The 13,003-nt window shown below is 40.7% G+C and overlaps 1 protein-coding gene across 4 annotated transcripts in view; it reads left to right on the top strand.

Annotated features, from left to right (window-relative positions):
- CPED1 (cadherin like and PC-esterase domain containing 1) overlaps window positions 1–13,003 on the top strand; it is a 328,494-nt gene that overhangs the window by 281,293 nt on the left and 34,198 nt on the right. For 2 of the 4 annotated variants that reach the window (XM_060414812.1, XM_012177019.4), the window contains one exon: window positions 4,219–4,355. The exons of 1 other annotated variant lie outside the window; for it this stretch is intronic. In XM_060414812.1, the coding sequence (XP_060270795.1) occupies window positions 4,219–4,355 (137 nt within the window). Of the gene's footprint in view, window positions 1–4,218; window positions 4,356–9,594; window positions 9,647–13,003 lie in introns of all 4 variants that reach the window. One more of the 4 variants, XM_042248745.2, reaches the window with a different exon arrangement.

The following is a 13,003-nucleotide window of genomic DNA, read 5'->3' on the forward strand; positions in this document are numbered from 1 at the left end:
AGATTGCTGGGCCATATTGTACTTTCAGCTGATGGCTTTGTGCTGCTCTAACCTAACATGATGAATGGATCAGCACTTTGGAGACTCTGAGACTTCAATTCTGGTCCAGCCCTGTCATTGACATGATCCTACTTCCATTATTTAGCATCCTGGGTCTCAGTTATCCTCACCTTAAAAGCAAAGGATGGAAAAGAGGTGATCCCAGGCCCCTTCCAACTGCATCCACAACCCACAAAATCTCTGTGGAAAAAAAAAAAAGGCTTTTTCAGAGGACATTTTCTTGAGGAATTCTTCAACGAAGGATAAACTGAAGGCCATGTCTAAATCAGATTGTATTAGGAGCCAAACAAATATGTGAAGGAAGTGGATTATTGATTACAAACTCTATATGTAGGGCGAAATCAGAATTAGAATATTCTGAATGAAACCCACAGAAGAATTATAAAAGAGAATTGGATGGAGAAACAAACACTTTTGAGAACAGTTTTCATTTTGCCACTCACAACCCAACACCGCTCCCAAATGTTCGGTGTTGTAGCTTTTAGTATTAATACTATTCTCTACATCTCCAAACTTTGGAAACACCTTTCACTAAGCAGACCTTCTTTTCCTCCCCAGTATATACAATCTGTCATGGACAACAGTCACTTGCTCAGTCTCACTACAGTCAGGTCTGTCTCTTCACTTAAAATCACCCATTATACCTCTCTGAATCTTATCTATTCACAAATACCTCCTCACATCTTATCTGCTCCCATGGAACCTGCCAGACAACTCTGACTCCCGTGCTGTCTTTATTCTGAATTGCCATGGGTTGCTGAGGGTGAAGTGGGGTGAGGGCAGGAAATATATTCATCATCATGTAGTATAAAGGTGCTGTGGCAGATGCTACACATATTTTTCGTATAGAGAAGTAAGTGTAATCATGAAAAGATTAAGTAATTTTTCTAAGATAAACCATGGTCCTCAACCTTGACTACATATTGGAATCATCTGAAAAGCTTTTAAAAATACACTGATGCCTGAGTTCCACATCCAGTGGTTCTGATGTAATCCGTCTAGGGCACAGCCTGGGCATGAGGATTTTTTAAACTTTTCCAGCTGACTTTTTTAAAACTTTTGTTTATTTATTTTTGGCTGTGTTGGGTCTTCTTTGCTGCGTGGGCTCTTCTCTCTTTGCGGTCAGCGGGGACTTCTCTCTACCTTTTAATATGTTGGCCTCCCATTGTGGTGGCTTCTCTTGGTGCAGAGCACGGGCTCTAGGGCTGCCAGGCTTCTAGTGGTTGCAGCTTGTGGGCTCTAAGCACAGGCTCAGTAGTTGTGGCACACGGGCTTAGTTGTGCCATGTCAAGTGGGATCTTCCCAGACCAGGATTGAACCTGTGTTGCCTGAATTGGCAGGCTGATTCTTTACCACTGAGCCACCAGGGAAGTCCCTCAGAAGACTTTATATACTACACTGAGGTCTACAGAGCTCCATAGAGGCAGAGCTCAGGTGAGTCTGTCTCCAAAGCCCAAGATCTTTGAGTTCCACTCGTTTTACTCAATTATGAGTTACCTATTCTTAAGCTTTTGACATGTATAAATAGCAGTTTTATACCTGTAATTTAACCCTTCACCTGATTATGATTTTTGAAGTTTCACATTATAGTTAAGAGCATGGACTCTGGGACAGTCTTCAGCTCCAATCCTGTATGTTTTAAATTAATATACAGCCACCTCCTAGCTGAAAGATCTTGGACAAGTTACTTAACCTTTCTGAGCCCCAGTTAATACTGGAATGGGGATAATAAAAGGGTGGTTCTGAGATTAAATAAATTAATGTATTTAAGTGCTCAGGATATCCAACATCTGAGAGGCGCTATAAAAATGTTGACTATTTCTTTTTTAGTAATATTTAATAACTATTTCTTTTTAGATAACTATTTCATTATCTTATTTTACCAACGAGAATGCCTAATACCTTAGAGAGTAGATACATCAATAATGTATTGAATTAAAATCCTCCTAGATAGAAAGTAATATGTATATAGAGAAATGGAAGGTCATTCACCAGACCTGAAATTTTGGAGATATTACTTAATGGGTGGATTTTGAATAAGGCAGTTTTCTGGAATTCTCATTAAGTTTAAAAATCAAAGCAAAGAAAAAAATTTATGATGAGAGGAATAAATAAGTCCACATTGCTTTTGGACTGTCCTGTATTTCAACTTCCTGCTCCTGTTGACACAATTTGCCCCAGAGCAGTTCTGCTGTATGTTTTCTCTTCCTTGAAAGGCATGCTGTTCTCATCTCCTTTCCCTTCTATTTTCTTCTTGTCTCTCCCAGTTTTTCTCTCTTAATAGACACATACTTTTTCCCTTTCTGGGATCCACCAGTAAGAGCCCTAAACTAGATCTGTTTCTGTATTTTATTATTTGTAACTATTTCCACCCACACAAAAACTCACATACACAATTCTGACATTCCTGAGTCATGAAATGCAAAGTGTATTTTACCATCCCCTGAAAGTAGAAATTCTTCACTCTAAAATTAATGTCACAGGCTTCCCCGGTGGCTCAACAGTAAAGAACCCGCCTGCAGTGCTGGAGATGTGGGTTCAGTCCCTGGATCAGGAAAACTCCCTAGAGGAGGGCATGGCAACTCATTCCAGTATTCTTGCTGAGAAAATCCCACGGACAGAGGAGCCTGGCAGGCTATGGTCCATAGGGTTGCAAAGAGTTGGACACAACCGAAGTGACTAGTATGCACGCAAAATTAACGTCACACCAGATACTTTTGTTAGCAGAACCACAAATCAAAGCCAGAAGGGATAAACTTGTTTAAAACTTTCATTTGCAACTCAAAAAGTAGCCAGGAATATTTAGTTCCTCCATATTTTGAAGAGAAACGTGAAGCGGTAACATCAGCGAAATCTTTGGGGTACAGTGGATGTTTGCTGGAGATGTCAAGGTATTCTCCACAGGAAATACAAATAACTGCTCTGTGTTTAACATGCTGATTCAGTCTCCATTTCTGAAAAGTGCATGGGAGAAAACAAAAATTGAAATCCAGGTGCTTCCCTGGTGGCTCAGTGGCTCCTGCAATGCAGGAGACGCAGGTTCGATCCCTGGTCTGGGAAGATCCTACACGCTGCGAAGCAACTAAGCCCGAGCGCCGCAACTACTGAGTCTGTGCGCTAGAGCCCAAGGGCTGAAACGACTGAAGCCTGTTGGTCCTAAAGCCCTCACTCCACAACAAGAGCAGCTACCGCAATGAGAAACCCAGGCACCACGACTAGAGAAAAGCCAGCGAAACAAGGAAGCCCCCAAACAGCCAAAAATAAAGAAAATTATTCTTAAAAATCCAAATTATGTCTTGATATTTTTCTAATAAATTATCAATGTGTCCACTCACCCTAAAAGCTGCAACATTTGAATACATTTTACTTTATCCATGAAATAAGAAAGATCTTACATGCAGCTTTTTAAGGGTATTCATTTATCTTATAAACGTTGACCAAAGCTTGTGCCTTACTCTGTGCCTGAAATTAGCTAGTAACAAAGGTGAGTAGAATACGTAATTGTTCTGGGTCCTTTAACTATATAATCCCATTAAATCCTCACACCAATCATGTGAGAAGAATAGTACACTCCTCTTCTAACAGATGAAAAAATTAAGGCAACAGAGCTAGAAAGAAGTGATTCACAGCAAAAAGGCCATATATCAAAGTAAGACTATTCTTCAAAACAGTAAATTATCAGAATATTAAAATAACTGTCTTATTATACATTGAAGCTCTTGACAGCAGAGAATATGACTATTGTTGGATTGGTAACTGAGCATGTGTTAGGCTAGGAAATATGTGTGGCCAACTATGTCAGTGTCAGTGACTCCCTATAGACTTCAGTCCTATGAAAGACCTCATGTACTGTTTGAAAGTAAATAATAATTGAGTAGTATCCAAACACTTTAATTTTTTTATAAGCATGTGTTTTCACAGAACAGAATTTGCACTTGACTTCAGCATGAACTGTGTTATTTCAGAACATGACTACCTGATGTGATTCAGTTTGGTTGGCAGGAAGCCATGCACTGTTCTCCTGGGTTTATATGAGTGTGGTCTCCTCGCTGTGATCTCTGTAATGGTGTGCCGTCCATCACTGAATTCTAGGCTTTCTTGCAAAGTGTAACTTCACCCATAGAAACTGAACCAAAGAAGTTTTGCTATCTATTTCAGGCCAGTGGATCGTGCCTTGCCTTAGTTGTTCAGACAATAGGACCTGTGACTGGAGAGAAATCACTTGGCAGCCTCACCACTGCCAATATGGTGTCGTGACTAAGCCTCAACTCCAGCAGTGCCTGGGAGGAAGGAAGGTAGGTTCTGGATTCTTCAGGGGAGGCTTTTCATTAATGCCGCCTGCAGAACTGAAAACCACGCAATTGTAACTCCTAGACCCATGCCTGCTCCTTCACTCTGCAGAGGAGGACTAACTGGATGGAGTTTGACTTTTTGAATGAATGCGTTATCATAGAAGAGCCTTTTAATGATTTTTGCTCAAAATGCTCAATTGTTTCATTGTTTCCAAAGAAGTCTACTTGACAGATTGAGGCTATTAAAATCATGTCCTGTGCTGACCCAATTCCATGCTGGTTTTCTCAGCACACATGGGTAAGAGCTGGCCACATCAACTGACAGTTGGTGGTTCCGAGCAGCTGGCCTTGTCAACTGCAGCTCTCACAAGGCACTGCAGTTGAAATGGCCATCTGTGGCTCACACAGGCAGTGGAATGTTTCTGCATGTAAGACTTCTGCTCCAGCTTACCCCGTGCATGACACTGTTTTTATACGCTAACCTTCCTGATCTTCTCTCACGTTCCCGGGCAGGTCTCACGTGGACCTCGCTAGACTGCTTTTCCTTTAGTGCGGCTTCTAAGCTGGTTTTCTTGGACATGTGGTGTCTCCTTGCTAGGCGTGCTCTAACTAGGTAGATTCCTGCAGAGTTCTCAGACATGCAAACTGGGCGAATAGACTGAGATGCTTGGGTAATATGAAGTAAGTAATCCTTCTCCAGATTTGAAAGTAGTTTTTAATTAGATGGACATTTCCTCACAAACTCTGTGTAAGCTCTCACACACAGGCAAGATTGATTTAGAAAACCAACTTTTTTAAGATGCTCTATGAATCATAAAGAAAAAGAAAGTGTTAGTCACTCAGTTGTATCTGACTTTGCAATTGCGTGGACTGTAGCCCACCAGGCTCTTGTGTCCATGGAATTCTCCAGACAAGAATTTGATACATAATGATCACTTAATAAAGATGTGTTAAGTAAATGAATACATTAAAATCTTATTTATTCCTAATCACAAATCTGTGCAGCAGCTTTCTACTTAAGAATATTGAAGTTCAGAGAGATTAATTCATCTATGATCATACATATATGTGAGCTGCCACAATTTAGGCAGTTTTCACCACCAATCTGGACTATCCAAACTCCGTATCCTAGAAATGTAGGACTGGAAGCAATGAAAGTACTTGTTGATTTAAGAAGTAAGACTTGTGCACACCCTTTCAGAATATCATTTTGATTTCAGAATTTATAGTGTTCACAAAGATTCCAAGTGAAAGTGTTAGTCATTCAGTCGTGTCTGACTCTGTGACTCCATGGACCGTAGCCTACCAAATTCCTCTGTCCATGAACTTTTCCAGGCAAGAATACTGAAGTGGGTTGCCATTTTCTTCTCCAGGAGATCTTCCCAACCCAGGGATTGAACCTGGGTCTCTTGCATTGCAGGCAGATTCTTTACTGTCTGAGCCCTCAGGGGTGCCCAGAAGTCAAGCTTCTTCATACGTTTTCAGAATATCATTCTGACCTCAGAATTTAGAGTTTTCAAGAAGATTCCAAGATGTCGCCATGTATTAACCTGAAAGTAGATGTTAAAACTCATCACTAAAGTCTATGGCTCTGGACGGGACACTGTTTCTCAGGCTTATTTTCTTCATCTGTTTAAAAAAAAAAAAAAAGGTGTGAATCTTTATGATCTAATCCCATGCTGCAGATTACTCAACTTTGTAAAAAGTGAAACACCTTCTTACCTGTCAGTCTTAACATACCTTAGCCTGAGTGTCTTAAATAGATTTTTATTTCTCACTGTTCTGGAGGCTGAGAAGTTCAGGATCAGGGCCTCCTGACTTTTGTTGGCTACCTTGCTCAGATGATAAAGAATCAGTTTGCAATGTAGGAGACTCAGGTTCCATCCCTGAATCAGGGGTCAGGAAGATTCCCCTGGAGAAGGAAATGGCAAACCACTCCAGGATTCTTGCCTGGAGAATTCCATGGACAGAGGAGCCTGGTGAACTACAGTCCATAGAGTTGCAAAAGAGCCAGACACTACTGAGTGACTAACATGTCACTCAGTGTTAATATGTTAACACTAACATATTAAGTAGAAAGAGACAGAGGCAGAGAAACAGAGACACAGAGAGCTCTACTGTTTTCTTCTTCTTATAAAGACACAAATCCCATCATGAAGCCTGCACCCTCATGGCCCCATCTAAAGCTGATTGGGGCTTCCCCAGTGGGTCAGTGGTAAAGAATCTGCCTGCCAGTGCAGGACACCCAGAAGACATGAGTTCGATCCCTGGGTCAGGAAGATCCCCTGGAGGAGGAAATGGCAAGCCACTCCAGTATTCTTGCCTGGAAAAGTCCCACGGATAGAGGAGCCTGGCAGGCTACAGTCCAAAGGGTTGCAGAGAGTCGGACATGACTTAGCAACTCAACAATAACAGACCTGATTGCCTCCTAAGGCTCTGCCTCCTACTACTGTCACCTGTCGAGGGTGGGATGGGGTTAGGGTTTCAGCAACTGAATTTTGGGAGGACAAAGCATGAAGACCACAATGCTGTCTTTGTTCAAGGCAAATTATTAGCAACTCCACAAAGTAATGATAGGAAAAAGGGAAGATCTTCTTACCCGTTAGAGAGAGATGCTGTTACGAAGACTGAAAATAAAGGCGTGTGTTCAGATCAGGAGATCCCTACACAGACCAGCCAGGGCTTCTCTTAGTGACTGTTTGGGTCCAGAACTGTCCTTCAGACATGCAAGCTCAGAAACTCAAATTTACCAGCACACTGACGATGGTCCTAATGGTAGGACCATGGTCCTAGTAAATTAGCATCCTGGTCTGCTTTGTTTACCAGGATGCTAATTTACTCTATACACAATAAGGAAGTATTGCACATTTTTATCAGAAGAGCACAACCAGAATTAACAAAACCATCCTGCAAGCAGCATGGAGAATGCCTGCCAGGAGGAGAAAATGGGTGTGGATGCCAGGGAGGCAGAGGCTGCTTAATGGAAAAATTCCATCATCGACACTGAGGAGGCAAAGAAAGTAGAATATGTATAGAATAATTCCATCAGTGTAAAACCTAATGCCTCCATGCTTACATACACAGAAAATTTCTGGAAGCAACAAGCCTTAAGAGTGATTACGTAAGTGTAGGGGAGTCGGGAAGGAGTGGGATGGTGGCAGGATTGGCCATATATACTGCCAGGCTGGGGGCAAAATGGAAATGCGGGACCCTGTGGTCAGTAATTATTATGAGTTCTGAGAAGGTAAAAGCAGAGCAAGAGAGCAAGTACAGACCCTTATACACACAGACCCTGTGTGAATGCCCAGGTCACATGGCCACAAAGCCAGATCACGTAATAAATTATGGTTGTGTGTGTGTGTGTGTGTGTGTGTGTGTGTGTGTGTGTGTGTTCAGTCATATCTGACTCTTTGCGACCCCATGGACTGTAGTCCACCAGCCTGGTCTGTCCACGGAATCTTCCAGGCAAGATTATTTGATTGTGTTGCCCTTTCCTTCTCCAGGGGATCTTCCTGACCCAGGGATTGAACCCTCGTCTCTTGCATCCCTTGCATTGGCAGGCAGATTCTTTACCAGTGCACCACCTGGGAAGCCTAAATTATGGTGGATCAAGTGTAAAGATATCTTTTTACATACAGGTTTCCTCCACTATCCACAAGTAGAGCTCTCCAATGAAGTCTTTGGTAAATCGAAATAGAGGAAGCTAAAGAGTACTCCCCATTTTCTGAAAGTTCAATTTATAGTATTTTGCTTTCCTGAAACACCTATGTTAGTACCTGTTTTTGCTCACCAAAAGAAACCTAAAGAGAATTTTTGCTTTTAGGAAAAAAGCCTGTCCTAACATAGGTCTTTCATAAAAAGAAGTGGCATAAATTGAACTTTTGGAAAGCAGGGGATACATATAGGTATTACCTTTATTTTTACAGTAGGTGAGCACCTTTTTAAATCTCCAAATCTGTTTTTTTAAAAAGTTGTATACATCAGAACTTGGGCAGAGGTAGTGGAGATGAAAAGCAGGGGAAAACAGAAAGACATTTTGTATTCCGAATCACAGGATTTGGTAATGTGCAGACAGGTTTATGTACTCATACACCACACAGCACAGAGATGGTCGTGTCAATATTCACGATTATGACTATGATATAGCACTTATTTGCAGAAAGTTCCACTTATGATTAGGGGTTGGTAACAGAACATTGTCCCTTCTCATTCTATTTCTCATTCTCTATTTCTCATTCTCCCAGAGTAAAATGTAAATATACTTGTGATCTTGAAACTCTTTCCTTTCATTATTGAGACAGTTTCTCATCCTACCCAGAACTTTTTATAGTTACCATTCTATTTCAAAGACAAATGTTGGATTGGCCAAAAATTTCATTTGGATTTTACCATAGGCTGTGCCATAAGATATTATAGAAAAACCTAAGTGAACCTTTGGGCCAGTCCAATACATGTTAAAGCATATTGTTATAAAAATACAAAAAGAAGTAACACAAACATTTTTTTATAAACGCTCAACTTTTGGGGGAGGGTCAGTAGGGGACACTTTTTGCCATGTCAAACGTTCAAGAAAAGAAACATATTATTTGAGTGATATTACACAGAAATTCACTACAAACGCCTAAGTACAGCAGGGAGCAGTAAGTGCCTCTGACTGGCTCTCAGGAATGAAGTGCCTTTTTAATTCCTTGAAGACATTAGAGTAACTCTGCTGCCCCAGGTCAGAAACGTTGCAATCTCAGTTCTCCCTGACATGTTATCACAGAGTGGAATCCAGCTGATCACTGAGCACAGTTAAGCCCAGATCACTTTTTCTAACTTTTGGGCTGTCGCCTTGTTTATTCATTCACCTCGCTTTTGTTGAGCTACGAATCTGTTCTAGGTGTGCACAGCAGATCCTCCAACGTGCCAGATATCTAGTAAGTAAAGTAAAAGTAAGTAAAAAGTGTAGGAGAAGACAAATGAGAGAGGTGTGATCTTTACAGTACAGCACAATCATTGCAGAGGTTGGGAAAAGCCCAGAGGCTGATGCCTGCCCAGGCTGGGAGAGCCTTGAAGAGTTGCTGAAAGAGAAAGTGCCTGGGCAGAGTGGTGTTGGTAGTTATAAGCAATCTACGAATCACATGACTTTGAAATAGTTTAATTGAACTAGAAAAAAAATCTTCATTTTTCTCAAAAGAACCTGTAATGAGGATCATATCACTCGAGCTTAATGCTTCCTTTGATTTTTCTCTTACTGCAGGGAACAGACAATGGAGGGAACAGACAATGGGCAGGAACCAAGCAGATGAAGGGTACCTGGAGATGATTCTGAGTTACTCATGTTCAGTTTGCTCCAATTTATGCATCTTGGATTGTGTAAAAATGGAGACATACCTAGACATGCAGTTTCTAATGGTGCAGTGCCCTTCCTCATTTGAAGGCTTTCAATTAATATGGAAAATTCAATTTCAATTAATATGGAAAACTTTACAGTGAGAATCCAACATGTCACTGTTACCATGTATAGTAGTGCAAATATGTTGTGCTACAAAAAACAGAACTTTATTTTAAATTTCAATCAAGGTGACCTTTAAGGAAATACATCAAACTGAGTTATCTTTCTCCAAAGAACCAAATTTAAAGGAGACAGAATTTGACTGTGCCCATGAGACTTATTGGAAATTTAGGCCTTCAGATAGTGTTCTACTTTCTTTAAAATCTCAAAGTACTCATTTTTCTCAGTTGAATTCCCTTATGTGGTTATTATGACCTTTTACATCATTTACTACTGCTTTACACTGATGAGTGGAAAGCTATACTTGGAAATGGAGGCCCACCTGTGGAGAAGAAACAAAACACAAATCAGTTGGGGTTTAAGAGGTGGTTCAAATTTCCTGTAACTTTGACTGGGAATGTCACTGCACTCTATGTGTAAGAGGGGCCAAACTTTATACTTCACTCATTAGCCTTTACTTCTATGAATGGGAGGCTGGTCTCTGAGAAAAGATGACGGAGGGCTCCTCAGAGCATTTGTATCAGTTTCTATGGCATACTTGTTCGTGTCTGGAGGGGCAGGTAAATATGAGACCCCTTTTAAACTCTAAATTTATCCAAATATGAATTCTTTAATTTGTAGGCTTTTGTAAATATCCATAGGTTTTATGATGTACCATCATGCTGAGTCAAAGCAAAATCCATTGAAAAAGTATAGGCTATGTGTTAAATTGTACTCTGATGAATGTCTCTAAATACATACACACCTTTTTCTTACTCAGTAAATTTTGAATGGAACATTTATAAAAATTTATCAGAGCATAGTTTTGTAATCACAGTGCAAAATACATAAGAAATAGTTTAGAAGGAGGATAATGAAATTTATAACTGAAAAAACTTAGGAGTCTGACCAAACTGAATAAAATGAGCTTGTATTTTGTTTGCTAGTTGAAAGCATAGTTCAGCTGACAAACTCAGTAATTTTATTGCTCAGTATAAAATACCTGATAGAAGAGTACAATTAAGAAAGGAAAATATAAAAAGGCAATATTTACTGAAAGCATTTAAGCTCAGCTGTTAAAACAGGAAATGTAACTTACATTTTTAAAGCAATGTTTGCAAGTTAAGTACTGTCTTGGACTTAAAGGTGTTCACATATTTGAAGTACGCCCAACTTATAATAGTATGTTCTGGTTAATATGTGAATTCCATTATGGTTACACAATTCATTGTTGCTTGTCAGTTTCAATAAAAAGAGGCGAATAGAAGGAAAGGAGTGTACCTGACTCTTACCAGGAAAGGATGGCATACACATAAAGCCCACAATACAGAGAAAAGGGCAAAATAGAAGGCACTTTTGTTCCAAGAAGCTAGACGATGCATGTCTAGGTGATATTGTTGTTTGTTTTCATTTTTGCCAAATTTCATGTGTTTTATAGTGACTTGCCTCTACATCAATTTTCATCTGTTCTTGACCCCAAAGAGCACTTTGGTTGGTCATCTGTAGCCAGTTTGATCAAAATGCATCATTGAAAAACATTCATTGCAATCATATTACATTTCATCCAGAAATGCTTTGTTGAGCTTGATTTTCATCCTTCCCTAAATATCATTAGCCATCTGATTGATCTCAGCTTCATATTAGAGCTGACTCACCCTCTACTACCTCACTTGGCAGTTATCTTATGAGGGTGGTGGTGCTCAGTCATGAGGCTCATGGGAGTTACTTTCTAAATGTATAGGCTATGCTTGGCCCTGGACTAGATGTGATGAATAAGACTATTCCTCACTTCACTTTCATTTCCGTTATTTACCACGATGAGAGCGCCTCAGTGAGTAGGTGTTGCCAGGATTAATGGACAAGGGGCTCCTATATAATTTCCCCTCTTGGAAGGTCCCAGTGGGCTCCTATATAATTTCCCCTCTTGGAAGGTCCCAGTGGGCTCCTATATACTTTCCTCTCTTGGAAGGTCCCTGTAGGCCCCTATATAATTTCCCCTCTTGGAAGGTCCCAGTGGGCCCCTATTAACGTTCCCCTCTTGGAAGGTCCCAGTGGGCCCCTATTAACGTTCCCCTCTTGGAAGGTCCCAGTGGGCCCCTATATAATTTCCCCTCTTGGAAGGTCCCAGTGGGCCCCTATATAATTTCCCCTCTTGGGAGGTCCCAGTGGGCTCCTATATAATTTCCCCTCTTGGAAGGTCCCAGTGGGCCCCTATATACTTTCCCCTCTTGGAAGGTCCCAGCGGGCTCCTATTAACTGGCTGAAATCTCCGCTGGCATCTGCATGCACTTTGTTTGCTTTGAAGAAATATCCCCATTTCTGTGAATATTGAAGATAGAACTTATGCAAGAGGAAAGAAAGGAAGATAGAAAATTATTTTAAGTCAAGAATTTCTCCCCCTATCTGTTGATTCTACATATACCCACTTCTTTCCCAGCTCCAACAGATCAGAAAAATCTGAGACCCTAACAAGCTACCTGTTGAGTTATCACAGTGAGCCCCTATCGCCCCTCTTCATTTCTTTATAACTTGCTTTGCTAACTCTTCCTTATTACTTTTGGTGAGTTTGGAGAAAGGAGGTAATGGAGTAAAATATTTACATATTTAGGTGTCGCCATCATTAGTTCCCTTTATTCACGATGAAACAAAATGGGGTGAAAATTGTTTTATTTTGTATTTTAATCAAAAATTCTGAAAGTGTTTATTGCATTTTCACTGATAAATGATTGTTCTTGTTTGTACTTGTCCCAGAGAACCAATCTCTCTAAGAGCAGAAGTCCTTTTAGGCATCGTATGGATGATAAGGCTAGCCTTTCGTATACTTCACGTTGTTGCTTAGTCACTTAGTTGTGTCTGTTTTGTGACCCCATGGACTGTAGCCCACCAGGCGCCACTGTTCATGGAATTTCTTAGGCGAAAATGCTGGAGTAGGTTGCCATTTCCTCCTCCAGGGGGATCTTCCTGACCCAGGGATTGAAACCCAGGGATCTCCTGCATTGCAGGCAGATCCTTGACTGACTGAGCTACAAAGGAAGCCCTCTATATACTTCATGCTTTTGCCAATTCACAGGTGGAAAATCTGAATTTAGCGGTTTTTCTTTTTCCCCACACTTAGCATGTAAAAGAATGTGGTAAAGACTAGCTAGGCGATCATCAACTCATTTCTTTCACTTCC

The sequence above is a fragment of the Ovis aries genome, chromosome 4 (assembly GCF_016772045.2).
Source record: "Ovis aries strain OAR_USU_Benz2616 breed Rambouillet chromosome 4, ARS-UI_Ramb_v3.0, whole genome shotgun sequence".
Taxonomy (NCBI): domain Eukaryota; kingdom Metazoa; phylum Chordata; class Mammalia; order Artiodactyla; family Bovidae; genus Ovis; species Ovis aries.